This window comes from Epinephelus moara, chromosome 8 (assembly GCF_006386435.1).
Source record: "Epinephelus moara isolate mb chromosome 8, YSFRI_EMoa_1.0, whole genome shotgun sequence".
NCBI classification, from domain to species: Eukaryota; Metazoa; Chordata; class Actinopteri; order Perciformes; family Serranidae; genus Epinephelus; species Epinephelus moara.
Window position 1 is genome coordinate 37,070,421 of NC_065513.1, and position 26,982 is coordinate 37,097,402.

Here is a 26,982-nt window from a genome sequence, read left to right on the forward strand (position 1 = left end):
AGTCACCGACAGGAGGCAGATCCCACTCTGTGTGAGCGACATGTGGACGCTAACTTAATTTGGTAAAAGGGAGGCTGGTCTTCGGTCAGCTGTTGCGCCTGCACTGCAAAAAATATCCACACCAGCAAGTCAGTTAATCTTAATCTAAGTCTTAAAGGGTTTTTTGACCCTCTTAAAAAACTGGAACAGATTATTTGGATCAGAGCAAGTCTTTATTTCATCCAGTTCTCGTTACTTTAAAGATCTGAAGACTCTGGTTGATTTCTTATATGCGTATTTTTTGCAGTGCGCCTGCTCTCCAGATCCTCCCAGCACTTTCTCGACACTTGCTCTGTGCAGACTCATCGTTTGGGAAACCACCGTCCAGTATAAAACCCACAGCCAGAAGGGTTTCGCTTTTTCAGTAATAGCAGAGTAATACTTTACAGCTTGTTGTTGGATCAGCGGGTTGCGTAACGGTGATGCGTAAAATCCAAAAGAGATAAAGCTTAACCACGCGTATATATAGTAGTAGTTATTTTTTTCTAAGGGAAAACTTTTGGTTGGAGGTTGTTTTGAACAAGCAGAACTTTAAAGTGGTCTTGAACTCGGCTGGACATGGCAGAGGGAGACTTCTACACGATGGGGAACCGGCAGAGGTTTCCCAGGGATCCGTTTGGAGAGTCACCGTTCAGAGATCAGTCTCCGTTCAGGGACCAGCTCGCGTCTCGGTTTATGGACGATGACTTTGGGATGTCCCCTTTCCCCGACGACCTGTCAATGGACTGGCCGGGCTGGGCTCGGCCGGGCCGCCTCAGCACGCGCCTCAGCCCCTCGCCCTTCGGCAGCAGTTTACGCACAGGTTTCCCCCCGCGCCAGTCCGCGGGAGGCCCCACGCTGTACACGAGCAGGTACGGGGAGCCCTCCTCGCGGAGCTCGCCCACCACCACCGGGGGGGAGCCCTGGAAAGTTTGCGTGAACGTCCACAGCTTCAAACCGGAGGAGTTAAACGTGAAAACGAGAGACGGATTTGTAGAAGTGTCAGGTGAGTTGGGATGCTGGCGGAGGCCTGAACTAAATATAACCACTTTCCAGGACGCTTTATAATCAGGTTCATTTTGGGAATAAGGGCCTTTGAAGGGAGCAGAACTTTTGGTATCAATGACTGGAAGTTAAAGAGAACTCACCTGGTGATTTCCTGCTGTGACCACCATCCGTTCAGTTTTATTTGTAGAGCACATTCACACAGCAAATGTCCAGAGTGCCTTTAAAACAAGGGGGATTTAATCAGTCAAATAAACAATCAGGATCAAAATAATGGGCCAAATGAAAGGCATGTTGAACAGAAAACACTTTAAAGAGAATGTAAACAAAATAAATGAAGCAAATGGGGTCATCTGTTAGTGAAAAACACTAATTTGCAGGGCTGCAGCTGCCACTGAGGACACTGAGGTCATGCTCTCAGTGTTATTAATGAGGTATATTACATAGCATATCATTTAAAGGAGTATTCTGCAGTTTTGTGGGACTCAGTATCTATTAGTGTCTCTTATTAGACAAAAAAAAAATCAGCTATATTGTGAAGCAGCAATATTTCTGTCTATGGAAAATGAACTCAAACAACATTTAAATTCAGGAAGATTAAAGCTCAGAAGTTGAAATAAACCGATAGCTAGTTATCAAAACATGAATCCCTGTGCAGAACTACAATAAATTTGAACACTGGTACAAAAATGCATGGGCGGATTATGAGATAATGGGCTCCTGGGCACAGACATGCAGAGGGCCCCACCACCTCTCCTACACAGGAGCAAGACACACAGATTTTATAGTTGTTTAGCTGCTTTTTGTTGTTGTTTTGCATCTCTTTCTGGTAGCGTTGTCTTTTTGAGTTGATGTTTGTGACTGTTTTGTTGTTGTTTGTGGTCTGTCTGTGTCTCTTTGTGGTTGTTTGGTGTCTCTTTGTGGTTGTTTTGTGTCTCTTTGTGTCTTTTTATGGTTGTTTTGCATCTCTTGGTGGTCTGTCTGTGTCNTGCATTTCTTGGTGGCCTGTTTGTGTCTCTTTGTGGTCTGTTTGTGTCTGTTTGTAGTCCTTTTATGTCTCTTTGACGGCATTTTTGTCTCTTTTAGGTAGCTTTGTGACCTTTTTGATTGTTTCATGTCTCTTTGTAGTTGTATTGAGTCTCTTTGTGGTCTGTTTGTGTATTTTTGTAGTCGTTTTGCATCTCTTTGTGGTTGTTTTGTGTCTCTCTGTGGTCCTTTTGTAACTTTTTTTGATTGTTTCATGTCTCTTTGTAGCTATTTTGTGTCTCTTTGTGTCTTTTTGTAGTTGTCTCCTGATGGCATTTTGTGCGTCTTTGTGTTCCATTGGTGTCTTTTTGGAGTCATTTTGTGTCTCTTTAGGGGCATTATGTCTCTTTGTAGTTGTTTTGTGTGTCTTTGAGGTACTTTTGTGATGTTTCTGGTTGTTTCGTGTCTCTTTGTAGTTGTTTTGTGTCTCTTTGTGGTCTTTGTGTATTTTTGTGGTCGTTTTGTGTGTCTTTGGTCTGTTGGTGTGTTTTAGTTGTCGTTTTGCATCTCTTTGTAGCTGTTTTGTGTCTCTCTGTTGTCCTTTTGTGACTTTTTTGATTGTTTCATGTATCTTTGTAGCTGTTTTGTGTGTCTTTGTGGTCTGTTTATGTCTTTTTATAGTCGTTTTATGTCTCTGAGGGCATTTTGTGTGTCTTTGAGGTACTTTTGTGACCTTTTCGATTTTTTTCATGTCTGTTTGTAGTTGTTTTGTGTCTCTTTGTGTTCTGTTTGTGTATTTTGTGGTTGTTTTTTGTCTCTTTGTGGTCTGTCTTTTTTGGGTTGTTTCATGTCTCTTTGTAGTAGTTTTGTCTCTTTGTGGTCTGTTGGTGTATTTTTATAGTCATTTTGTGTCTCTTTGGGGGCATTATGTCTCTTTGTAGTTGTTTTTTGTGTCTCTTTGTGATCTCGTGTCCTTTGTCTTCATTTTGAGGCTTGGTAAATATTAATTTAAGTGACGTTTGCAGGTGAAGGCCACTTTGGGCTCCTAGGCCTGTGCCCAGTAGTCCTGTTTAGTAATCTATCCATGCGTAAATGTTGCTATGTGATAAAAGAACAGCAGTCCAGCCAAATAAAAAGTCAGAATCTTAATTAAACAAAGTGTTGAACAACACCGTGCTGAGTGCCTCTGAGGATCCTCGCTCTAACCTGGCTAAGAAATATGAGCTCTGTCCCTTTGGCAGCAGTTTTGAAGCAACACAATGAAAGCCTCGCTGGTATAACATGCTCTTAGCATTAATGAGTCTTGCTATGGAAGAGCTAAACAGATTTTGGGGACTGGGAGTTGCACGTTGGCAGGCAGATCCTCATGCATCGGACACCTGTTTTAGATTCCTGGAGAATCACTCCCTCAGTCACCCATGAGCTCGATTTAGATTTAAGGCAAGGCCCGTGACAACAGTCTCTGTTTACAATAAGACAAGCTGCTCACTGCCATTAAACACCAGAGAGAATGTTCTGGAAATAGGATTTCACCCAGCAGTCCTCGTGCAGGCTCTCTATTCCTGCTGGTGTCACATTCAAGCTCAGTCACTGATTATGGGAGCAAGTTGTAGAAATTGCTTCCTCATGTCCGAGCTTCAGATGAATTCCAGGGATACCCGGGTCTGAGGAGGGCACAGAGGACAGCAGGGCCCCCAACTCTGAGTTTTTTATAAACACATTGTTGGTATGCCAGTTGGGTCATTCAATCAGCGCCATGTTGGGCCTGCCTGCCTGTCTGCCGCAGTGACTCGACCTCCTGTTCTAAAAGTGTGACAGGCGGTGTGATACAGGCATGTTGGAGGTGTTCAGTACATGAACGAACAAATGTTTAACAGAATCTTCCCCATGAACTGAGTGTACTCATTAGCTCTGTAACTGACTGAGTCACTTAGAGTGCAGCTGAGTGACGCCATGAGCATGTTTCTGCCTGGTAACATTCACCGAAAGTAAATTTAAAGTGTTACTCGGTCTTACTGAAAGTTGCTCAGTTTTTTTCAAGTTGATTAACATCTTACTGAAAGATTCTGATGAACTTCACCAAAAGACACAAACTAAATTCACAAAAACAATTAAACTGCATCATTGGTGCTGTTAAGAACATTTTCTTGGCTGACTTCTGTGTTGAACTGAGCTTGACATTTTGTACACATATGAAACAGGAGGGCTGAGTTCCTCTACCAGAAAGTTTTGGGCATTTAACTCTTAATTTCTTGCATTCTGATGAATTTTTATGAAACAATTTGTGCCTTTTCTGCATCAATTTAACCCGTTCAGAACCCAATTATGTTCCAAATACACAAAAAATATTGTTATGTTGGATTTCTACTCTAAATGCAATCATAAATCATTTGCAGTTTTTTTTATTTATTTAAAAAAAATGTTAGGATACTTTATTATGTGCTACTTTTTCTGTCCATTCCAATGGATTTTAACAATTTTAACAATATGATTAATAGACTGAAACGTGCCATGCACTTATGGTTGACCATGCTTGTTAAAACAGGGGGTGTGGCTCTACTGCAGTCCACTTTAGAAGATGTGGAACACTAGCCCCTTTTACACTGCCAGATTTTCCCCAAATGTTGGGCCATTTTGCCGGCAAGCAGCAAGCGTTTAGACACACAGAGCCGGATTGGCGAGTTGATCCGAGGTGCCCAATTTTCCGCCTCGTAGGGTAGACATATTGGCAGAACCTTTTTAGTTTAAACAGACCGAGGTGGCCTTCCGCCACGGGAGGGGCTGTTGATGACTTGTGGGAGGAGCTGTTGATGACGCCGCACGTGCGAGCCACTGGCGGTGGATAAACAGGAAACAGCTGNGCATTTTGTCTAAACAAAAGTAGGTAGGCGGCATTTTGCCGCACTCCCCGATTTTGTTTTTATACTGCCAATGCTGAAAAAAGACTGATTGGGCTTTCCTGCAAATTTGCACAACTCCTATTTAAAAAGGGCTACTGTGATTGGCTTATAGACATCCCATCAAATAAGTCTGTGCATTTAGGTGCAGTCAGATGACAATAGTCATAGATCTTGACATCCTCGAATAGTTATGTTGATTGGAATGGACAGGGGATCTGAACGGGTTAAAAAACAGATGTCTTTAATTTTCTCGAAATTTAAAGGCCTCTGCTACTTTAATGTTTGTATGTAGGGGGGACAAATACACATGTTCTAAATGTTAAGATGATACTTCATTGTCTGTTCTCACAGAAATTGAAAATATTGAGGGGTACTTGTCTCCTTGTCTGACGCTTTGGGCAGTGGAACAAACTGCTTTATATTTTATGTCTATTTATCTATATTGTCTATTTAACAGGGACAGCGCAGATTAAAATAGTCACATAGGAGGAAGAAATGCAACGGGGGTATGAGCCCACTGACCATTTTCTAATTCACAATAAAAATAAATTGATTCACACTGGAATTTTTTTCCTTTGACTGTCAATAAGGTGCCAGAGTGCACAAAAAACACTAAAATACAGCTTGTTTATTTATGCAGGTCTAAGTACATAAGGCTGACTGGTTCCATTATAAATGACGCTGATGCAAATGAATCAAAACAGTAAAGTTACAGGCCAAAGAAACAAAACACTGAGCTTAAAGGTGATGAAATGCTCTGAAGGACTTATTATCTGTCGATGAATCACTACAAGCACAACATGTTCTCACTCCCAACTCATCAAATACTGCATCTTGGTCGGTGGCCCTACCCCTCACACTATGACGCTCTAGTTTCCCCTCGAGCGTCAATTTTGGATGTGTCAGTTTCCTTGTAAATATCCGCCCGTTACATGCTACGGTGTTTTCCAAAAACCTGTCTCTTGGGTGAAAGTCTGGGAAGTTTTTCCATCCCCCCTCCTCCTTCCACTTCACATCAACTTTCTCATTCTTTCTCCTATGTTATTGCCGTGTACGGGATCATGTGGGAGTTAGTTGAAAGCCCGGTGAGTCTCGTACAAACACTTAAGTGCATCAGTAACAGAAGCCATTGACTCAGTGGTAATAAGAACGTGTGATGAGCAGCATCTTTTGATATTTCACATGGTCACTTGATCCATAAATATCCATTAGTGCAGGTTTAAAAAGCTGAACAAATGGTGACAATTGTTTGAGCTGAACTGATGATGGCTCACAGCACACCGCAACAGCAGCATCATAAAGCTCCGCTGTCCTTGATACTTGTGAAAACCTTTTAGTACGTTATGCATGATGAAAGATCCTGTCGTCCGTCTCTCCTCCCAGAACATTCAGTATCATGAGCATTACGTAGAGCATCTGGAATTTGGCATCTCCGTCGTAAAAGTGTTCAAAACAAGGAGAGGCAGCGCTTCTTTGGACGACTCCCCGACCAAACCTCCATTATTCATGAAAGGAGGCCAGTTTTAAGTCTTGGGGAGGTTTAAATAATAATGTTATGACTTCACCGGTGATCTTAGCACAGTCCTCTCTGGAGTTTTATTCCACCCTCGAACTCTGGTAGAGACGTCACTGTGGGGGTATAGGGTGGCGCATAGTCGAGCCCAGAGTGCAGACGGGGGTTGAGGGGTGGAGCAGGCCACGCTGCTGGCGGCGGCAGTGATATTTAGCAGCCCCAGAGCAGCTGCTAGCAAGCCCGAGAGATACAACGGCCATAAACAGAGCGAGGAGGCGAAGGTGGAGGCGGGAGGGGGGCTTAGCTGTTCTCCCAAACTTCAGACCAACGTGTCCTGAGTGTCTTTCTGCAGGAGAGTCATTACTGGGAGGAAGAGACTGGAAGAGGGTGTTTCATCATTTTAATATTGCGACTCACCCAGAGGCCCCACAGTGAAATCACTGCTGTTGTTGTGCGAAGGAAAACTGTGTGTGCCAAATGAAACGTGTTTTCATATCAGTGTCATCTCCAGCTTTATAATTTACATCCATGATGACGCTCATTGATGCATTTACAAGTTATAAGAGTCATGAAATGTGCATGTGATCCATGTCCTGTTAAACCGCTGAGGACACTTATTTATGATCCATGAGGTCACTAAACTATTGCACAATGTTGAACTTAATCATGTCTGAGGTTATTAAAGGTTACCCTCCACACACTCACTCATGTTTTCCTGATGTTTCTGTCAAACAGGAAAACATGAAGAGAAGCAGGAAGAAGGCGGCATAGTGACAAAGAATTTCACAAAGAAGATACAGTGAGTATGATCTCAGTGAACTCTGTCACAGTGAATTATACCTGCGCTAGCTCTTTTTGTTCCCTGTACATTATGGACACAAATGGCTTCAATTTTCACCATATTTATGACCACATATTCAACAGCTAACGTATGATGAATGTTAGTGTTGGTTCCTATAATCCAAAAGACGTAAACGCTGCACACCAGTGTTGAACTTTGGGGTTGGGGACCAACAAGGTGTCATTTCATGGATCTGATGGGATGCTACATGAATACTGGAGTAGGAAATCATAAAAAAAAAACCTCTGCTACTCAAAATGAATACTGTTTTTTCAGACTGATTCCTTGTACCTGAAGGCCTCACTTGAGTAGGAATACAGATATCTTACCAAAAAATGTCTTTGGTAGAAGTTAAAGTCACCATTTAGAGTATAAACGTGAGTAAAAGTATTAAAGTATCTGATATTTACTGTGCTTAAGCATCAGAAGTAATTTTATGATATTAAATGTACTTGAGTATTGAAAGTAAAAGTACAAGTAAATGCTGTTAATGGGAAAAAAACAAGCAGTCACAATTCTTCTTAAAATTTAAACCAGATTAAAAATGGAGCCGACATTACACTTTAAGAAAAAAGAGGTCTTCCTCACAGCCTAAAGGATTTCAAGAACAAAAATTCAGTTTTTCCTGATGCGAAGGATAAATGTTTTGGACTAAAAGTCTATTTAGTAAATGTAGTGGAGTAAAAGTGCAAGTTGACAGAAAAATAAACACTCAAGTAAGGTACGGATACTCCCAAAAGATAGTTATGTACTTTAACAGAGTATTATTATTTGGTTACATTGCACCAGTGTTCTTTACAGTATCTTTTTTCAAGGGAAACAAGTGGACACATCTTCATTTTCAGGGGTCAAAAGCAAAAAACACTGCTAACCCCAGCTACAGAGAGCCAGAGTACTGATGATTTGTCTTGACTTCAAAACTTAACTTTTGCAATTTGTGCATGTTGGATTCCTGTAAATATAATTATTATATTGTCCTCTCTGTCACTTTTATTCCCTCTGTTAACAATTGTTTTGAAAAGTTCTGCATAAATGACAGTGTGTTAAAAAACAAAAGGATTGTTTAATGAATCAGTTCACTCGTAGCGGGTGAACGACATACACCCATAGACTGTTTGTTTAAAATAATGGATGTAGCCACTGTGATGTCATCCGTTGGTTGATGGACTCCCATTTTGAAGCCTTGTGTTTGACATTTTGGCCATCTTGGTTTTTTGGAGCCAGAAGTGACCGTGTTTTGATGAGAGGGTGGAGCTGTGGAGGAGCGAGGAATGATATGAGAGTGCAGCGATGCCTTGCAGACAGCCTGTCAGTCAGTGTAGCCACGCCCCAAAGTATGCGTAACTTTAAGCCTTAATGAAATGTAAATGTTAGACAGGAGAATTATCTACAGAGACCAAAACTGTTTTTTATACCAGGCTGTTAATATGTTTATCTCTGCTGTAAAGCTGGACATTTTAACATGGGTGTCTATGGGGATTGATGGTCTTCTGAAGCCAGCCTCAAGTGGCCACTAGAGGAACTGCAGCATTTGGCACTTTCCGTGTTGCCTTCATTATTCAGACGCGGAGATGCAGCTTGCACAAATCAGATTTCTCAACACAAGAGATGGCGGTAGCACTAAAGTTACCTTGCTGCTCCCGGCCTAGTAGCGTAGGATCTTACTTTCGATGTTCTGTTGCTGTTGTCTTTGTGTTGACCTTTTGGAGCCAGGTCAACAGTATCATAATTTAAAGTTACTTAGACTAACTGCCAGCAGAGGAAAGCAGGCAGGCCAGACAAGAACAGGTGAGCATTACATATTAACCCCTGGGTCGCCTACATAATGCCCCCAGTGCCCCCTGGGTAATGCAATTTATTTAGAGCGAATATGAATCACTCAGAGAACCTGATAGGTGTAACTGTGAGTACTGACCCACTTCAAGCTCTGTGTTTAACTTTACGATGGACAGAAAATTCAAGATACACTATAAACTAAATGCTAGTTGATCAGAAGCTGACCTGGAAGACTTTAACTCTTCTCTTAAATAGTAGACTATATACATATATCCACATACAGGTATACAGAGAAGCATTTCCTTATTCAAGAGCAGGACAACATCCTCATCTTGTATCATTGCTGTTTATTTAAACGGTCCACTGCTCTCACTTTAAAACATTTTGAACAGCTGCTCCAAACTCATATCAGCTCCTGAGTGGACAAACAAACTCCCCAATCAAAACCTGTCAACTCCAAACAGCAGCAACTGACAAATACAGCCCTCACAAACACAAGAATACTGATGCAGGAGTGGAGCAGTGACTCACATACTGTCGACTTTTCATATTGTAACTCATCCAAGCCAAACAGGCCACAGAAGTTTCCACACAACCTGCCCGGCTCTCCACCTTTAATTGGGAAGCCGGAAGACTTCAAACAGCAGCGCTAATCGCTGGTGCGAATCGCCGTCTCGCTGGCGCGTCACTCCAGTTCTGCTAATTTCCTGTTGGCTAATTAGTAAGCAGTTGTGCTAGCCCCATACTGCTCATATCACAATCCTCTTAATTGGAAAGCCCTCAGATCAGGCCTCAGCTAAGCAAAACCTAAAAGCAATGACAGACTGGATATATAGGGGGGGGGGGGGTCTGGTGTGGGGAGGGGAGGGGGTCATATATAAATAACTGACCTCGATACCCAAATCCTCTGCTTATATGAAACAGAGAGATAGCACAGAGAAGTCTCAGCGCTAGTTTGTGTGGCTGAGAATGGACTTTTAATTGAAGCACTACTTTATCATTCTGTTTCTTATGTTAATAATAATGGGGAAAAAAGTTGTATTCACTGCAGGAAAAATCTAATATTTCCTCTTCATGTAGCACAGTAGAATAAATGTGTTTTGTAGATTTTACTTCCCACCACTACATGCACGACCTACAAATGAATGCAACACGTTCACACACTATGAACAGAGGAGGCAGCAGATTAAAGGGATAGTTCAGTTTTTTTTAAGTGTAGTTGTAAGAGTTACTTATCCGTAGTAAGTGTATTACCTACAGTAGATGTCAGTCGGTATGCCTCCAGTTTGGAGAAACAGGCTGGAGTACTGCCACAGAAGTTAAGCGATGTACTGCTGTGGATGGGGGCCAGCAACAAAACCTATTTTCACCACCTAAAAAACAACAATATCAGCTTAAGTGTATGCTAGGTTGAGATTTTTTTTACCGCTTCACCTTGATGTCAGACAGCCCTTACTGATGGCGAATCTGTTATTGGCTTCAGTACTTCATCTATGCAGCTGTCAATGCCGCCAGATTCCATTGAGAAAAACAGTAATTTTAGCTTGCTGAATATGGGAACGGCTGATCTACTGCTGCCTTGTTCATTGGTTTGTTTGTGTTATTGTGTGACTTTGATGAATCAGAATTAACACTTTTAAATGCCACACAATGACACTAGCTAACTAACTCATAGAGGCAGCGGTCGACCAGCAGCTCCTGTGTTCAGCAAGTTAAAATTGCTGTTTTTGTCAATGGAGTCTGTCTTTAAGGAGAGCGATAGAGAGTGGCTTCAGTTCCCCGTTGGAAATTGCTGTCTGACAGCAACGTAAGTGGTGTGAATATACTAATTAACCTCTTTGTGATCACTAGGGCTGCCCACTAATAGTCTGCCAAACGATAGTCAACCAGAAAGGTCATTAGTCGCTTAGTCGCGGAAAAATAACGCAAACAAACATGGGGTTTTAATTTGAAAGGACAGACACAGGAAGTGTCCACGCTCAGCAGTCAGACAGGAGTCAGGTTAATTTCCAGGGCTGGTACCTGCGGTTATTCCACAGGCTAGTTAATAACATGTCGGGCAGGAAATCCAAAGTGTGGGATCATTTTGAGAAGGTGAAGGATGAACCCAAGGTGATATGTAAACTCATCTTCATTGGTCGACTACAAACATGACGTATCATCTGAAACATGGAAGTAGCTACATGCCCATTAGCCCACAGCGTCATTAACAGGCGGCTCGCTCAGTGTGTGACGTGCACTCATAGATAAAATATAGGCCTATATTAATGAAGGTTCATTAGTACGGTTTTGTATTTCTCTGTAATGTAGCACAGTGTTAACAATGTTACTGATACTATTCTTTCTCACACCTTCAACTCAAACCATTGCGTTGCCCCGCTCAAAATATATCATTTAATCATTAAATTAATGTCGTAAACATGTGGGTGACTAGTCGACTAATGGTCCTAAATGACGACTGTTGGTCAACTACGAAAATTCTTAGTCGGGGGCAGCCCTATCCCCAACACTGGTAGTACACTGGCTATGGATAAGTAACTCATACAGCCCCACTTCAAAAGATGAGAACTATTCCTTTAAAGGGAAAGTAGATGCTCCTGACGAGAAAAATACCATCAGCTCGTTACAGAAATTATTGATAACAGGGTCCAAAGGTGGATTTTTCTGTTAAACTCCCAAACAAGTGAGACATATGTCAGTTATTAACCAAATATGTTGTTGTTGTTGTTGAATGATTTTTAAGGGCAAAAACAGCCAGAAAACCTCAGGTCAGCAACATATGGGTTACATGTTTAACACACCGGCTCTGTCAGGTCGTTCTGTCTTGTGTCTCTCTGCCTCAGCATCTCTGCTGGGAAAAAGCATATTGGACAGTGTTTTGGCAGCTGTACAAAATCAATGTGCGAGATAAAATGTGCGCTCGCCAGAGGTAAATAAACTCCCAGAGCTGGACAGATAAGGTTTCTGCTGGAGTCCCACGTAATGGGCCGGCTGAGTGATTTGACTTTGTCAGAAGGGGCAACTTTACTTCACAGCAATTGGCTTTTGAAGGAAAGTGTTGGGGGAGAGATACTGAAACATGTGTCGGCCTGTGTGTATGAGTGTGTGGCTAGAGTTGGAAATTGATAAAAAATATATATATATATATTCAACATTAATACTGGCTTACACCAGCTCTAAATACTGGTTTTAAATTTGTTTTTTCCTCAGAAATGTGAGTATATATGACTGAACAGTGCAAATCATTATGAGCCAAGCTTGTGTCAGGCTCTGTGAATGCCAGTGTCACACAGTCAATCAACAACTGTGGTCCAAACTGAAATATCTCAACAACAAATGGATGGATAGCCATGAAATTTGGTACAGATACTCATCGTCAACAGAGGGTGAATCCCACCCAATGTGATCCCTGACTTTTCCTCTATCTCTATAGTGCTTCCATGAGTTTGGCATTAATGGTTTTGAATTAAATGCCTCAACAACTATTGTATTAATTGGCATGAAATTTGGTGCAGACATCCATGTTCTCTGCAGGAAGAATTGCAATAACTCCTTAATAACTCCCTTAATTTTTCCTTTGTGGTGTTCAACATTCAAATAATTGCTTTAGTTTACATCCAGATTTCTACAAAATAATTGATATTGCTAGTTAGCATGCCAGCGCGCTTACCTGTGCCCTGCAGTGGGACGCAATAGGAGCAGTAGATGAAGAAAAGGTGAATTACAAAATAAAAAAGCAAAAAAGTTGCAATGATAATAGAGACACAAAGCACAACAGCAGAATTAGGCCCTACATAACATCAGCATGTTAGCACTGCTGTGTCTAATGGAGCCACTAACATGGCTGTAGATTCTTAGGGTCGTATTTACATGCTGTAGCTCAAGGTCTGAAGTACATGGTGCAAGTGCATTTAGGGAGTGTCCAACGCCCCTTTTGCTGGTTAAATGACATAATCTAGCACAAAGTGAGGTGCAAGGGGCAAAGGGGTTGTAATTAGTCCCTTAATTAGTGTCGTTTCCCATTCCCCTTAAAAGCCATGTGTGCCTGCAGCTGGTGCACTGCTATTTATATGCCGGATTCTGCAAATTGGAGCAGCGTAGTAGGAACAGTAATGTCACTGCAGCAAATATCGTGGGACATTTAAACAATAAAACTAAAAACTGTGGTTTTAACCTTGACAGAGGAAACAGAACTAAACTTTTATAAGTGCTATATCGTAGGCAACTGGACTTGCTTGCATAGAGGAGGTGGCCTACGACGCCACTCATCACCCACCTACAATGCAGTCTCGGGATCCCTCCCCAGACAACTTCACACCCATTCATACCTGGACCCATGTAACCCTAACGACACACAAAATGGCCAGGTGGATCAACGACTCACATGTAACCCCAACGACTCTGTCAGGGTTCACACCCACACAGACTTTAAAGCCTGTGACTCCGCTCCAGTCCGTCAGAACTGAAGAATCCTCTTGGATGAGAGGTGAAACGTCTCCAAGAAACTCAAGCAAGTCCAGTTGACTACGATATAGCACCTATGATTACCATGACCTGGATGACCGAGAATCTTCACTGACAACTAAACTTTTAGCTTCAGAAATAGTCAGTGAAGATGCGCTAGTCCTTGTGCATAAAGGCAGCTCTGCTCTGATCTCTGCTATGTTCACATTTTAGAGAATGTAACTACCTCATCAATGAAGTGTTATTTCACCCACCTGCAATCTATCTGCACGTCCCTGTGTGCATAATAAGCTGAGTGTACAGGTGTTGTGAACCCACCTATGTCGGCGCATTTTACTATCTACGTAATGTGCTTTTAAATTGCAGGAAAACACTGCGCTTGTTGGTCAATTGTGCTGTTGTGTTCTGCTGCCTTAACATAGCAACAAGGCAACAAAGCACCTGACCACATCTCATTTTAAGACCTACGCACCCATAGGAGCACAGACGTGCGCAAGTAGTGCTTACACAACGTGGACACTGGCCATGAAAATGACAGCTGCATCGGTCTGAAGTTACCTCGCAATGGCAGTTGCACTGGGCGGCGTGCTGCGTTGTGCCAGGAGTGAGAAAGGGCACTTAGTCTTCTGTCAATATTTTGATTGTAAGTAGAATGAGGTGATTTAATTTGTCACTGTATAATAAATGTCCCAAAAGTAGCAGTAATCTGACAATGAATAATATATTTTTGTTAAAGTTAATCGCAAAAATTGCTCTATTTTTAGAAAAGCCTGCCATAAAAATGAGTGAATTGTGGTGGTGGTGGTGATGATTGTTTGTCTTCTCACCTCTGGGCCTCCACCATCTTCCAAGCTAACTTTCCTCCCCACACTTCCTCCAACCTGCCCTGTCCACTTACCCTCCACCCAACCTCACATTTTCCTGACCGCCATCTTTCTTGGAACGCTGTTAAGACCTTCTTCCTGCAACTCTCTTCAGGCGTGTATTTTATTGGTCTTGTTCTATCTAAATTGGATTCACTATAATCCTACTGTAAGACTCTGTATTTCTATTATTGTCACAACATTCTCTATTTCATTGTAATTGCCTTTTTTCCCACCTACGGCTCCTTTTGCATCCCAAGCCATCTGAGTCTTGGTGGTAAACTTGGGTCAGGAGGTTGTTGTTGAAGTGGAACTGCAGAGCTCAATGTGATATTTTGACCACACAAACAGACCTGACTTGACCTCCCGTCTGTCTGCGTCTCTGTGCTGAAGTTTTCAGTCCCTGCTGACTTGTATTTCTCAGTGGTGTGGGAAGCCAGTGGAGGGTCCTCTCTAATTAAATGGAGGGTAAACTCACAGTCTCCTCGTCTGAGCAGGGCAGCCTGATGTTTATGTTAACTCCCAGAGACACTTGGCTGCTCACACAGAAAACCTCCGATACCCATATTTGGCCACACTGTCTGGACAATGAATAGCGTTCGCCTTGATCTGTGTGTTTGCTTCTAGCTTTGGAGGCCTTTAATTCCAGAGTGACGTGTATTATTTTGGAAATAAACTTGAAGTTAACCTGATACACTAAATACCGATCAGTTTGATAATTTAACGTCATTAAATATAATGGTTCCTAAAGTGGATATACAGTTTCATGGGAGTAAACCCTGCAGCTCAAGCTGATTTTCCATCAACGCTTTATCTTCCTGCAAGTCTTGGAAGCCAATTACCCACACTGCACTGGAAAATATAACATTTTCAGCATGAGAAGTGTCAAAACGTGAAGCAAACAGGAAGAAAAAAATGGCAAATACAACATTAGCTGTTGCCTATATGACAGACGAGAACAGCAGATCAGGAAAGTATACACCGAAGGAAATTTACAGGTGTTAAACTCCTGCAGACAGACACTCTCATTAATTGGAATCAGGTTTCATTTTAACTCACACCTGGTTCCACTGTGTGTTTTCTCTCCCTCGTCTTTGCCGCAGAGCTGGAGAATTTTTAATGAAAACTCCTGATGGCTTTCAGTTCATCTCCGGGGTGCGAGATAGTTTCTGTGAGTCGAGAATGAGTGCTACAGCCAAGGAGGACGGGGTGAACGTTTTTTAATAACAGTCGAAATCATGAGCCAAGTCTTTTTTTCTCCCCGAGACATGCAGCGCTAAGATCATCCGACTGCAGGCTGTTTATTGGGATTGACAAAGTGTTAATAAAAAAAATCCCAGTATTTAACAATGTTTGCACAGCAGCTCTTATGGAAGAAAATGTCACAGTTTTGCATGACCTCCAAGCAGGAAGTGAACCGTTTCTCTCGGCTGTTTCTCCTCACCGCTCTCCTTATTTTGTTCCTCCCACTTGTGCTTTTAATCATTGTGAACGCACACAGCAGCTTACAGACTTTCCACCAAGTAAACTTTTTGCTCCTCTGAACATCTCAACTTCTATCCTTGCATAAAAACCAGATACGCTCTCTTTGTGTTTCTCCAGGATCCCGATAGATGTGGACCCTCTGACCGTTTTCGCCTCCTTGTCCCCCGAGGGCGTCCTCATCATCGAAGCTCGGCAGACGCCTCCCTATTACCTCTTCAGCAACGAGGGCTCACAGGGTGGAGACGCACAGGAGGTGGAGCCCCTCAAGCCCCAAGAGGCCCCTATGGTCTAACCCCCACTCCCCCATGTCCTCACTAACATAACAAATCATCCTGCACAGTTAATTACAAGTTTGATAATGACATGTGTGGCCTTCAGCTTTATGTTGTTAGACACCTGGATTGAAAATGTGTAAAATATGTCAGGGGAAGTGTTTGACGTCCTGATAGAGTGCTGCAGGGATGATGTTTATTTATAGGCTAACCTAGAAGTTAGCATCGCCCTGGTTCCCTCAACAAAGAGCCAATGTGACTTTTTCATTGGATTTTAGATTATTGCAGGAAATAAGCTCAGTGGCAAACAAAAGTTTATGATACTTGCACATTTTGTTTAGCAAAATAAGCACTCTCCAGAGAAAATATGCAGTCTCCAGTCTCACAAAGCTAACTATACCACAGTCGCCAGGGCCACACCGTCAGGAGAGACAAACCACACGTATGTTTGGGGCTCCCCTAAAAAGTTGGGAAAGGGCCCCTGATGGCCACCGATACTCGTACATTTTCCAATGACAACTACAAACCCAGCTGCGCCCCAGTGGTGCAGTGGTTAGCATTGTCACCTCACAGCAAGAGGGCTCCTTGTTGGTTCGAACACCTTGAGTTTGCATGTTCTCCCCGTGTCAGCGTGGGTTTCCTCCAGGTACTCCGGCTTCCTCCCACAGTCCAAAGACATGCAGGTTAACTGGTGACTCTAAATTGTCCGTAGGTGTGAATGTGAGTGTGAATGGTTGTCTGTGTGTTGTCTGTGTGTCGCAAGTGACACAGAGAGCACTGTGTCACTTGCGATAGTCTGGTGACCTGTCCAGGGTGAACCCTGCCTCTCGCCCAATGATTGATGATAATGATTACGTCTTTTGGGAAATTAACCAAATGCATTTTTGGACTGAATGCATTTAATGGGGGTTTTGAGGCCTCGATGGACATCTTTGTCCATGATTGCTACTGACGGTCGTACAACTTTAATGTCGCCACTACAATAAGCCGTGTTCAGCAGGATGATATTCTGTAGTAAGTCTCTTTTAGCCACTTATTAGCGACTGCCTTTTTTGAGACAATACAAACGCTTTGAAATTAACAAGTGGGGCATTTACATGTAACTGAAAACCCCATTTTAAAAAAATCAACTTTGAGAAGAGGGAACTGGAAGTGGAAAAAATGCTGACTCATTTCTGGGTTTTAGGATTCGTTCCTGCTGCACTCTACGAAAGCTGCACAAGAAAAGTTTTATTGTATGCAAAAGAGCCTCCTCACCAAGGACTTAGCCATAGAGTCAACATCAAATCAAATATGCAATAAATGAAAACTACAACTGCCTACATACATGCCATTATACATGCAGCACAACATAAATGACTGACACGTTAACACTCATCACTCATGTTGCACTCTAGTTTTCCTTTTTTTAAAGTAATGAAATACAGAGGCAGGATGTTGATTTTACCCACAGCAGTTTAGCAATGGGTTCTGCTGAGGTACGGCAACACCACTCGGACAAACCACATACAGAACTGCAGTACACCATAAAACTAGAACAGATAGTGACAACAATGGTAATTTGTTTAGCTTGTTTATAATCATGATGACATTTGCTAGTGCTTATTTCACAGTGCAGTTGCGTGTCATAGCATAGCATTTTTTTAAATTAATCAGTATATTTGGGGGGACATTTTGAGCATGTTTGAATATATATATATATAACAGAGGTGTTATAGAGTTGCCCTGTTGCCCATATGAAATTCAGGTATATCACTTCTGCTTCATGTTAAATGTAACCCTAATACACAAAGGTCCAGAAGAACTTGAAACTTAAAATGTTTTTTTCACTTCCCATGATGCATTTTATTAAAACGTTAATACAGACCAGCTGGTTTGATAATAAGATGCCTCATCATTTCTGGTAGCTCCAGTTTGTGCCTCTCATCTATAACCATCACAGGTTTATCTTCACAAGTGCAGAGAGTATTTTTAAATGTCTGTTTTTTTTATTTTAAAGATCACAAATGTTCAAACAGGAGCGCTCCATGTGTTAACTTGTCTTGTGCAGCTTTTATATTATGTGTGGGTGTATTGTGAGGTTATGCAAGAGCTGTTGGGCCACTGATACATTATGATTTATAGCAATATCCAGTACGTTAATATGACACTGTATGTGAATCAAATTTCTATTTGTATTTATATTAACATGCAATTAATGTAGTGGAACAGACGCATCATCAAATGTATTGTATGTCATTTCTTTGGTTTTAAAAAAAATGACAAATGTGCCTTCATTCACTTGAGTGCCTTCAGTCCTCCGGTTTATCTTTTTTTTTTGAGTTAATGAATGTCACTTAAACTGACAAGAGACGAAAGTACGTTACATTAGAGGGTGAATTGTGTGCATTAATACTGTACTCTACCTAAGTGTATTGTAAATATACTTCAATATGTGCCAATTCATTATAAATAATAATCTGAAGTGTTCCAGGTTTTTGCAATGTGGTTTGCATTTTTTCTTTTCTATTTGAGCATTCAGGAAGATGGCTGCATGATTGTTGGAGCGGACGGACTCACTTGTTTGCCAAAGACGTTTGTTTCCTGCCTTCTTTTCTGTCGACGTCTTTGTATTGGCTGACGCAATAAAAATGTCCAGCCAATCTCCCAGTGTGTCTTAACATCTGTGTCTTTTATTGAGAACCGTGCCACTCACTGGCCTGGTACCAGGGATCCAGGGAGCCTGTGGTGTTATTGTTGGATAACAGAAGGAATTGGGCAGCAGATTAGCGGAGGGCTTAGTGCTGGGTAAGATTGGCACTGCTGTGTGCTGCAGAATGGGCCGAACACACGGAGGCAGCCCTGCCAGAGCTTTTGTATACAAGTGCAAAAAAAAAAATTGGGGCAGTTCCTTTGCATCTTGTGTGATGCAAAATAATGTAATCTTCTCTGTGTATTGGAATCAAGAGGGATGATCAGTTTTTGAAAAAGTTTCCAAACTGGAGTCACACTGTGGAAACAACAAAAAGGCCTCCGCAGTTTGAGCTGAGCAAAGGCGCCGCTTTGTGTGACGTGCCAGCTCCCATAAACGGTTGTATTTATTGGTATTAGATGGGAGTTGTGCTGCCATGGCAACAGTGTAATTGGACAAGTTACTCATGTAGAAGTGACTAATGCACAGCTGTGCAAACGTATAGCATCTGATTAATGTCAGAACCTGTTGGCTGACACGGCATTATAATTAATCACTTTTTTAATTTTGCCCTCACGTATTTTCAGAGGTGTTTGCGGATATGATGCTGTGATTATTATCAGTCATGAACGGTTTAAAATTCACACATCAATTTTAGAATTGAGAGGATGTTAAAGCATGTAGAAATAATGAGTAACACCAACACTATTTAAGATGTTCACATGCTATTGCTTTATTGGAGCTCCAAAGACAGCATGCTTTATATAGCTGTTATCTATGGACTAAAATGCATCTGGAGAGCTGGTGCAAGCTTTGCAGGCTGTGACACTACTTTGTCATAATGCTGTGTGCAACATTTTGGCCATATTTGTGTTTCTACTCAGTGCCTTCTTGTTTTATGTCGGGGGCCTCCAGCTCCTGGCTCTGGACCTCGCTCGGTGGACTCTTGCCCAGCTCTGGCTCCTCAGGGTGGGCGATCTCCTCAGCAGCCTCCCCTGAGCCTGCCATTACCTGGATCTCTCCATCCACAGCTGCTTCTTTGTGTTCTGGCTGCTTGGACTCTTCTGCATCCTGGGCTTCATGCTGCTGAGAAGAATCTTGAAGACTGTCTGGGTCTTCGCCACCGACAGGCGCTGAAGGGTGGGACTCTCCAGCTGGCTTTTCATGGGTCTCCTCCTCCTCCTGTTCCCTCCTCTCTTCATGCTGCTGTAGCCCATCTGTGGCGCTGCCAGGTTGGGCCTGATCGCCACGGACCTCTAATGGAGACTCTTCGCCTTCACCCTGTGCAGATGGAGAATCCGAGGCCTCAGGTGCCCCTGGTTTTGCATCAGGGGCTTCTTCTTTCTCCTGTTTCTCTGCAGTCGCCTCCAGCTCCACCTGTATTTGTGCATAAATATGCAGGAAATGTCAGCAGTGAAATGAAATGAGGGGTTCTGATTAAAGGTTAGCTGGCTCAGCTTTCAGGCCCCACCTCAATACTAAACAGGCACGCCAGTCATTTCATAAGTGGAACCTGAAGAGGGATGTTGAACTGGGTGCAATCAGGAGATATTGTTTAGAGCATGTCTGGGAAATCTCCAGTTTAAAGGAGTGGTTTGACATTTGGGGAAATGTGCTATTTGCTGAGAGTTAGATGAAGAGATTGATACCACTGTCATGTCTGTCTGGCAACTGGATAGCTTAGCTTAGCATAAAGACTCAAAATAAATACTACCAGTGCCCTAAAGCTCACCAATTCACTGTAGACTTGCATTTATCAGCAGCTCAGTTGCCAGAAGAAAATGTTCGCATTACATTTCTGCAAACCACGAATACATTAAATTTGCATGTTTGATACGTAATGACATTTCAAAAGTGATGTAATATATACGCTGACTTTTGTGTTTTTCACTGACACATCTCTGCATATCCCAGCAGCATTTGAGCCATCAAGCCTGGGTGTTTTCACCGACCCATCTCAGCTTTTCCAGTAGCTCTTACGCCACAAATGTGGGTGTTTAAAGCCAAAACATTATCTCTTTCTAACCATAACTAAGTGATTTGTGTGCCTAAACTAAAACCACATCTTTAGTTCAGCGTTGTTGAAAATGTACAGTTTCAGTGTATCCAGTAATATCTGAATCTGTGGTGTGCAAAAATGTACAATGCAAAAAATAATTTCTAGTAATTGGGACGTATCAAATACATATCGTAAGTGCTATCAATTCTTTTCTTTTTCTCTCGGTGTGAAAGTAAATAAACATATCTAAAAAATGTCAAACTGATTAATTGATTGATTAATAATATAACCTGCCTATGGACTAGCATGAACTGAGGTCTCCATGTAGGTCTATGTGCTCAGTATCTCTTCAACATACTTGATTACCCCAGAGAACTGTGATGCTGTGAACCTTTACACACTTATTTATCTATTTATTTTTGTATTGTTTTATCTTTTTTCATTTTTGTTTATCTGTCTGTTTGTTGGGTTTTTTGTTGTTGTTTGGTTTGGTTTGGTCATATTGCTTGATTGACTTCTTTGACTTATGTATATATATAAATTATATATTTTGTTGTAAGTGCCTTCTGTGTTAGTTCGGGAATAAGTTGGAAAAGAGGATGTATATAAAGAGACGTATATCTTCCATGCCTTTTATTTTGTATTGTTATAATCCTTAACTCAATAAATATAAACTAGAAAAATGTCCGACCCAAACAGGCTGACAAGACAGCATTATTTAGAAAAAGCGACCAGAACCCAAAGTAGCGACATAAATTACAAATTACACTCAGCTAATAAACCATTGTGACATTTTATCAAAGCTTTATAAACAGATGTAGCCAACTTATAAGCATTAAAATTAACGACTATTCCTTTCTGCCATTATCAATGCACCAAAACATGTCTGGATTTTGAACAGACATTTCATTAAACATAAATGGGCCTTTTCTCAACTCTTTTTAATAAGCACAATACAGAAGAAAATGTGATTTATTCTAAACTTATCTTAACTCACAACCTGTTAGCTTTGTGGATGTTTTTAAATTTGCAAACTTCAAGCACCAGAGGACTCCCGTTCCCAACTGTTCAACTAAAAACCTTTGACTCCAGATAACTTTGCTGTAACATAAGGGATAGTGCCATAATTGTGCTTGATTTAAATATATGTTCCTAATTTTGGTTTTAACCATTTTCCTCAAATCTAGCAAGTAACCGTCTTTTAATTGTGTTTGTGCTGCATGATAAATGACTCCTGTGGATAATTCAGTTTCCTCAAAAACAGCCTGAAGCTCTGCAGCACCAGAGTTGTGCATTCAGCCTAAAGAAAAACCTTCTTCCTCATCCATTCCAATGGAGATAACTTTTCTAGGATGTTTAGATCTATGGTTACTGTCATCTGACTCCACCCAAGTGTTATTTGATTGGATGTCTACAAGCAAATCACAGTGTCCCACATCATTTAAATTTGACTTAGAGCCACGCCCTCTTTTTAACAAACATGGTGGACTGTGAGGTAAGAAAGTGTAAGGCATATTTTAATCCATTAATCCTGCTGTTAAAGTACATGGGGCCACTGGGTAATAAATAATTCTCTTCTGGTTTGGCTTTCTAATGATACAATCAGCTTGTAATGCATTCATTTGAATTTGTACACAGAATATTCATCTCAAGAGGTTTTGAACAAATTGTTTTTGGGCGATACATAAGAAACAGGATATTTTGAGCGGTGATGATAATACAATATTAAATACACATGTAATGTGTTTTAAATCATCACTTTATTAACTAAAATAGTTACATTCATGGGCATGAACTAAATTGTTTTGTTCAAAAAAGGTTTGTTAACACCACTTATTGTCATCTTACCATTACAGGACTCATCCAGCTTAAAGCTAAGTAAATTTAAGACTTTTAACGCCACTAATGCCACTCGAATTTAAATTCAAGACCCATTTTCTAACAAAAAAACAATGGGGAAAAAAACATAAACTGGCATAAATTACTCAGGCTTAGGGACAAAGTGTTTATTGTAACACAGAACATGACCTTTTGGTCAAGTTAAAGAGTTAGATGATCCACTTCAAATGTTAAATAAGTAAACTTACTAGAGTGTAATACATGGATGACATTTAACAAGTATTATCACAAAAGTATTCATTTGGTTTCCCTTGAAAATTTGTCATTTGATTGGATTTGGTAAATGTACATCACTTTAATTGTTTCCTGTATTCTGATCTGCGTGACATTAATGCGAGAAGCATTCTGTAAATTTATTCATTTTAAAGATATTATTGATTATTTTGAGATTTTACAATGCAACGTTGGGAAAAAACAATTCAGGATATCTTACTTTGCATGCCTTAGCATTTTTTTAAACTTTCAGAAAATGGATTTAAGACATGTCGGATGCCAATCAAGGCATTATTTTTAAATTAATGAATTCACTGCTACTGAAGGATCCACGGGAGCCCTGCATTAGATGGTTTCTGGGTTCAGATTCTCCATCCATTTGAATCGACAGAAAACAAAATAACGCATGATATCTTAATTAAAAATGTTCTGCTGATGATTTATGAGTGCATTTAGAGCAGAACTCCACCAAAGCATTTTGTGTCTGTGTGTTTGGTGCATAATTGGATCCTGAATGAGTTTAGCAAATGATTCCATTGTGTTGTCATTTCACATTTTTGCGTTATTGAACCAGAAATCCAACTCATATCACCTTGAACAGCAAAAGCAGGAGCAAACTTAATGAAATGATTCTGTTAAATGTAAATAAACCTCCCAGTTGTGATCACCTTTATGGGAATGATGACGGTTGCAGGAACAGAGGTTTCGGAAACTGGAGCTTCCACAGTCAGGATGCCATCGACAGAAAGGGTGGAGGCTATTTTGGTTGCATCGATCTCAGGTGGGAGCCTGAAAATACAGGATTGTGTAGTAAATGTCTCAACATACAAAGAGACAATGTTTTCAGATACTGAAACCGATGTTATCTAACTTTTAAAATCAGATTTTAGGGATCGGATACTGTCAAAAACAGACCCTCAAAGCTGCATTTTTGGTTGCTGACTGGTGTACGTCATCATCTGCAGGCTGACATCAGTGTTTACTTTGCATACCTGTATTTCCTTGTAAAACATCTGGCAATAAATCCATGCTCGTCTGGCCTCTCCTCGTGTTTCCCTTGGGATGGATTACCGTTTATGGGGGAAGAATGTGAGGACACACAGAGGAATCAAGTAACACAGAGAAAACCACTCAACACAGAAATTAATTTCTGCCACAGCGCTGTGATTTCCCCGAGCACATTATTCAAGCAGCTTTCTAATTTTGTTACATTCAGCTTCCTTTTTCCATCAGTGTTTAGTTTTAAGGGGTTTATGCTGTGAACTGTGAGAGAAGTCTATTTAGATAACTCTGTTACTCTTTGAGATAATAATATTAGATAGATACGATGATTAATTAAGAGTAGAGACTATCTTGTGTGTAAAAGTAATTAGCAATGTTAATAAAGTGAACTTTCAGAGCTGTTTAATTAACAGAAGCGTAAGCCAGTGCTGTGTACCTCCGACCTCCAGGAATCCGTCTCTGACACTGAGAGAAATCTCTGAGGGGAAGAAGTGAGACACATCCAGGCTGACCCTCCACTTGTACTGCTCCTTACTAATCTTCTGGCCGGGATGATGCATCGACCCAGAGATGTAGGGCACAAACATTGGAGCGGGTATGTACCCTGGCCAGGAACAGGCTGCCAGACTCCTCTGGAGCCGGTCCACATCCATCCACCGAAGGTCCCCTGGCTCCAGGACAGGCGGCAGGCCAACATCCTGATTGAAAAGCCTGCTGGACTGCCACCATTTTCTCAGGGAGTACCAGGGGACACCTTCGCTGTGCTCCCCACATGACGGCTCTGTTTTGGCCTCTTCGCTCATGATTTGGGAATAAAAATCCACACACACGCAAAAAAAACCCTATAGAGACGATAAAAAACTGGCAACCTTTTTTTTTATGACAGTAAGCAAGTAACTTTTGGACTCTGGGGTTGACTCAGTGAAATTTCAGCAATTAAAATCTGCTTAATGAGTGAGGGAATGCTAAGGGTGGTGAGATGGAGAAATCTCCGAGGGGCTTTATATACTGCTCTCCTGTCTGTTTTAGCACTTATTAAGCACTCATGCCAGTCCCATGAGAAGGGTGTGTGGGCATGGGGTGATGGGTGTGGTGGGGAGGGGAGGCCGTTACCTCTTGCTGGCCTGAGGAAGGCGGCAGACTAATTAGTTGTATTTATAACTTTTAAGGGTGCGATGGCAAATAGCGGGCAGTTGGCTGAGGCTGGTTTGTCTTTGAACTGTTGCATCTGTTGCCTGAAAGCCGTTCTTCTCACATCCCAGTGAACTCTATTCTGTCATTGGTGACTGGGCTCCTCAGTGCTGTCATGAGCCAGTGATAGTATGTCTCACCCCTCAAAGGACCCACACTGGCAGTGGTTTGTCTGGGGCATGAAATACCTCAGCTAGAGGCAGAGGAGGACACAAAATGATCTTTTTTTTTGTCCGTTATCTGAAACATTTCGGCGACATGTGTGTGTATTGAGTGTACAAAGCTCTCTTCCGCTCCATTTTTCTTTGGCTCGGCAGTTTCAACAGGATTATTATTGTTCCCTCTTTTATCAAGTGTGACAGACTTGTCAGTGTTTCATTTTTAGAGCCGTGTGCCCTGAGATCTTGGCATACTGTCCACTGGAGCACAAAACAGATTGAACAGATGTTTCTGACACTTTGTGTGATGCCTCACCCACAGATTCTGTCTGTAGGATATGCTGTGAGAGGTTAAATTGGGTTTCGCTGCTGCTGCTGCTGGAGTTGCCTGAAAAATTGGTTCCTCTGTCCCAACCATCAATAGAGACTTCCATCCTGTTCACATTAAAGGCACACATGCCCACCATGCACCAAGATGTTCATGCTACTCGTCAAAACTAGTTGGGAAAACTGAGTATGAAAGGTGAAACTTTTGAGTGAGATCACTGTACAGCATTGACATATTGTTGTAAGATATGTCAGTATCACTCATCTCCACACTTAAATAAGGCATACATGTATAATAATAAGTAGATATCAGACGTGAAAATGATGCCTATTTAGTTTAATGGAGTTACTTGCCTGGCACATATAGACTTAACATAGTGATGACAGATTTCTAAATTGCTTTTCTCATCCTGAGGAAAGATTTACAAATATAAAACCTGCATGGATCAAAAAATTATAATAAAAAGAGTCATAGTCACCCTGTTGACACCATGGACGAGGAGATGTTAATCATGGAGGTGCACCGAGATGTCTTCCTACTACTCCTCTGGTTTTGTGGTTCTGTTTATAGAAACTACATCTTGTTATATCGCACGATTATGCTTGAATTCCTGAGATTTCGTGGGTCCTCGTGACTCCCGCTGTCCAGCGGAGCTGCACTGCTCCGCACAGCAAATGCAGCTGCAAAAATAATGTAATATTATGAGACTGAGTTGTTTTGAAGCCAAATGCACAGCCGGAACTACATTCCAGTCATACAGTACTTGCTGGGCGGAGTGATTTCAAACAACTCTTTCTCGTAATATTACATTATTATTCATAGCGTGGTGAATGTGTAAGCTACAAGTTGTTCACAAGAGCGTTTTGGAGTCATTTGATGGTGTATTTGATTAGTTTTGAAGGAGAGAGGGGGCCGTATGGTTCACCTCCATTTTGTGCGCTGAGCAGCAGGCAGCTCTGCCCCACCGATCTCAGAACAGCAGGCACTGACAATTAAAGGTAATGTACCTACCCATATGACTATAGGGATTACGGCAATAGGCGAATTTGCCAAAATGTTGAACTATCACTTTAAAAACTGAGCGTCCTGCAACCTCTTAAAGGCAGTAATGGCAGCCTCTAATTTCAATTTATTTCTGCCTGGGGGGCAGCAATTGTATCAGGATAGCCATGCTCCCCCGGCCCCCCTTTGGGGACGCCACTGTCACCACGTTTCACAATTTGTACAATTTGTATTTCTATATCAGATTTAACTCTTAATTCTTAATCTTATTTTCTTCTAATCTCATCTGTCCTTTCTTTGTCCTTGATGAGATAATTTATCCCGGGGTAAATTACTGTGTGGGCTCGCTGTTGTACGTAACAGAAAACAACATTTACACACTCGCACACGCAGGTTTCCATCCAAACACCAGCAGC

The 26,982-nt window shown here is 41.5% G+C and overlaps 2 protein-coding genes across 2 annotated transcripts; one reads left to right on the plus strand and one right to left on the minus strand.

Annotated features, from left to right (window-relative positions):
- The first annotated feature begins 330 nt into the window (after positions 1-330).
- hspb8 (heat shock protein b8) lies at positions 331-18,747 on the plus strand. The gene is made up of 3 exons (XM_050051885.1): positions 331-1,024; positions 7,138-7,201; positions 15,949-18,747. The coding sequence occupies exons 1-3, from the start codon at positions 598-600 to the stop codon at positions 16,121-16,123; spliced, it is 666 nt and encodes a 221-aa protein (XP_049907842.1). The 5' UTR covers positions 331-597; the 3' UTR covers positions 16,124-18,747.
- Positions 18,748-19,207: 460 nt separating this feature from the next.
- On the minus strand, positions 19,208-24,842 carry si:dkey-1k23.3 (heat shock protein beta-1). Its single transcript, XM_050051873.1, has 4 exons — positions 24,324-24,842; positions 23,878-23,941; positions 23,554-23,674; positions 19,208-20,151 (listed from the first exon to the last, which is right to left on the minus strand). Exons 1-4 carry the CDS (start codon positions 24,688-24,690, stop codon positions 19,651-19,653), a joined length of 1,053 nt encoding a protein of 350 aa, XP_049907830.1. The 5' UTR covers positions 24,691-24,842; the 3' UTR covers positions 19,208-19,650.
- Between the last annotated feature and the right edge of the window lie 2,140 nt (positions 24,843-26,982).

Bases quoted from the DNA above. Each gene is read 5' to 3' on its own strand.
- si:dkey-1k23.3 (XM_050051873.1), bottom strand. From the start codon at position 24,690: ATGAGCGAAGAGGCCAAAACAGAGCCGTCATGTGGGGAGCACAGCGAA. The intron at 23,675-23,877 runs GTATGCAAAGTA...CTGTATTTTCAG, and splicing joins TGTTTTACAAGGAAATACAG to GCTCCCACCTGAGATCGATG. The intron at 20,152-23,553 runs GTGATCACAACT...GCACAAATACAG, and splicing joins CCGTCATCATTCCCATAAAG to GTGGAGCTGGAGGCGACTGC.
- hspb8 (XM_050051885.1), top strand. From the start codon at position 598: ATGGCAGAGGGAGACTTCTACACGATGGGGAACCGGCAGAGGTTTCCC. The intron at 1,025-7,137 runs GTGAGTTGGGAT...TCTGTCAAACAG, and splicing joins CGGATTTGTAGAAGTGTCAG to GAAAACATGAAGAGAAGCAG. The intron at 7,202-15,948 runs GTGAGTATGATC...GTGTTTCTCCAG, and splicing joins AATTTCACAAAGAAGATACA to GATCCCGATAGATGTGGACC.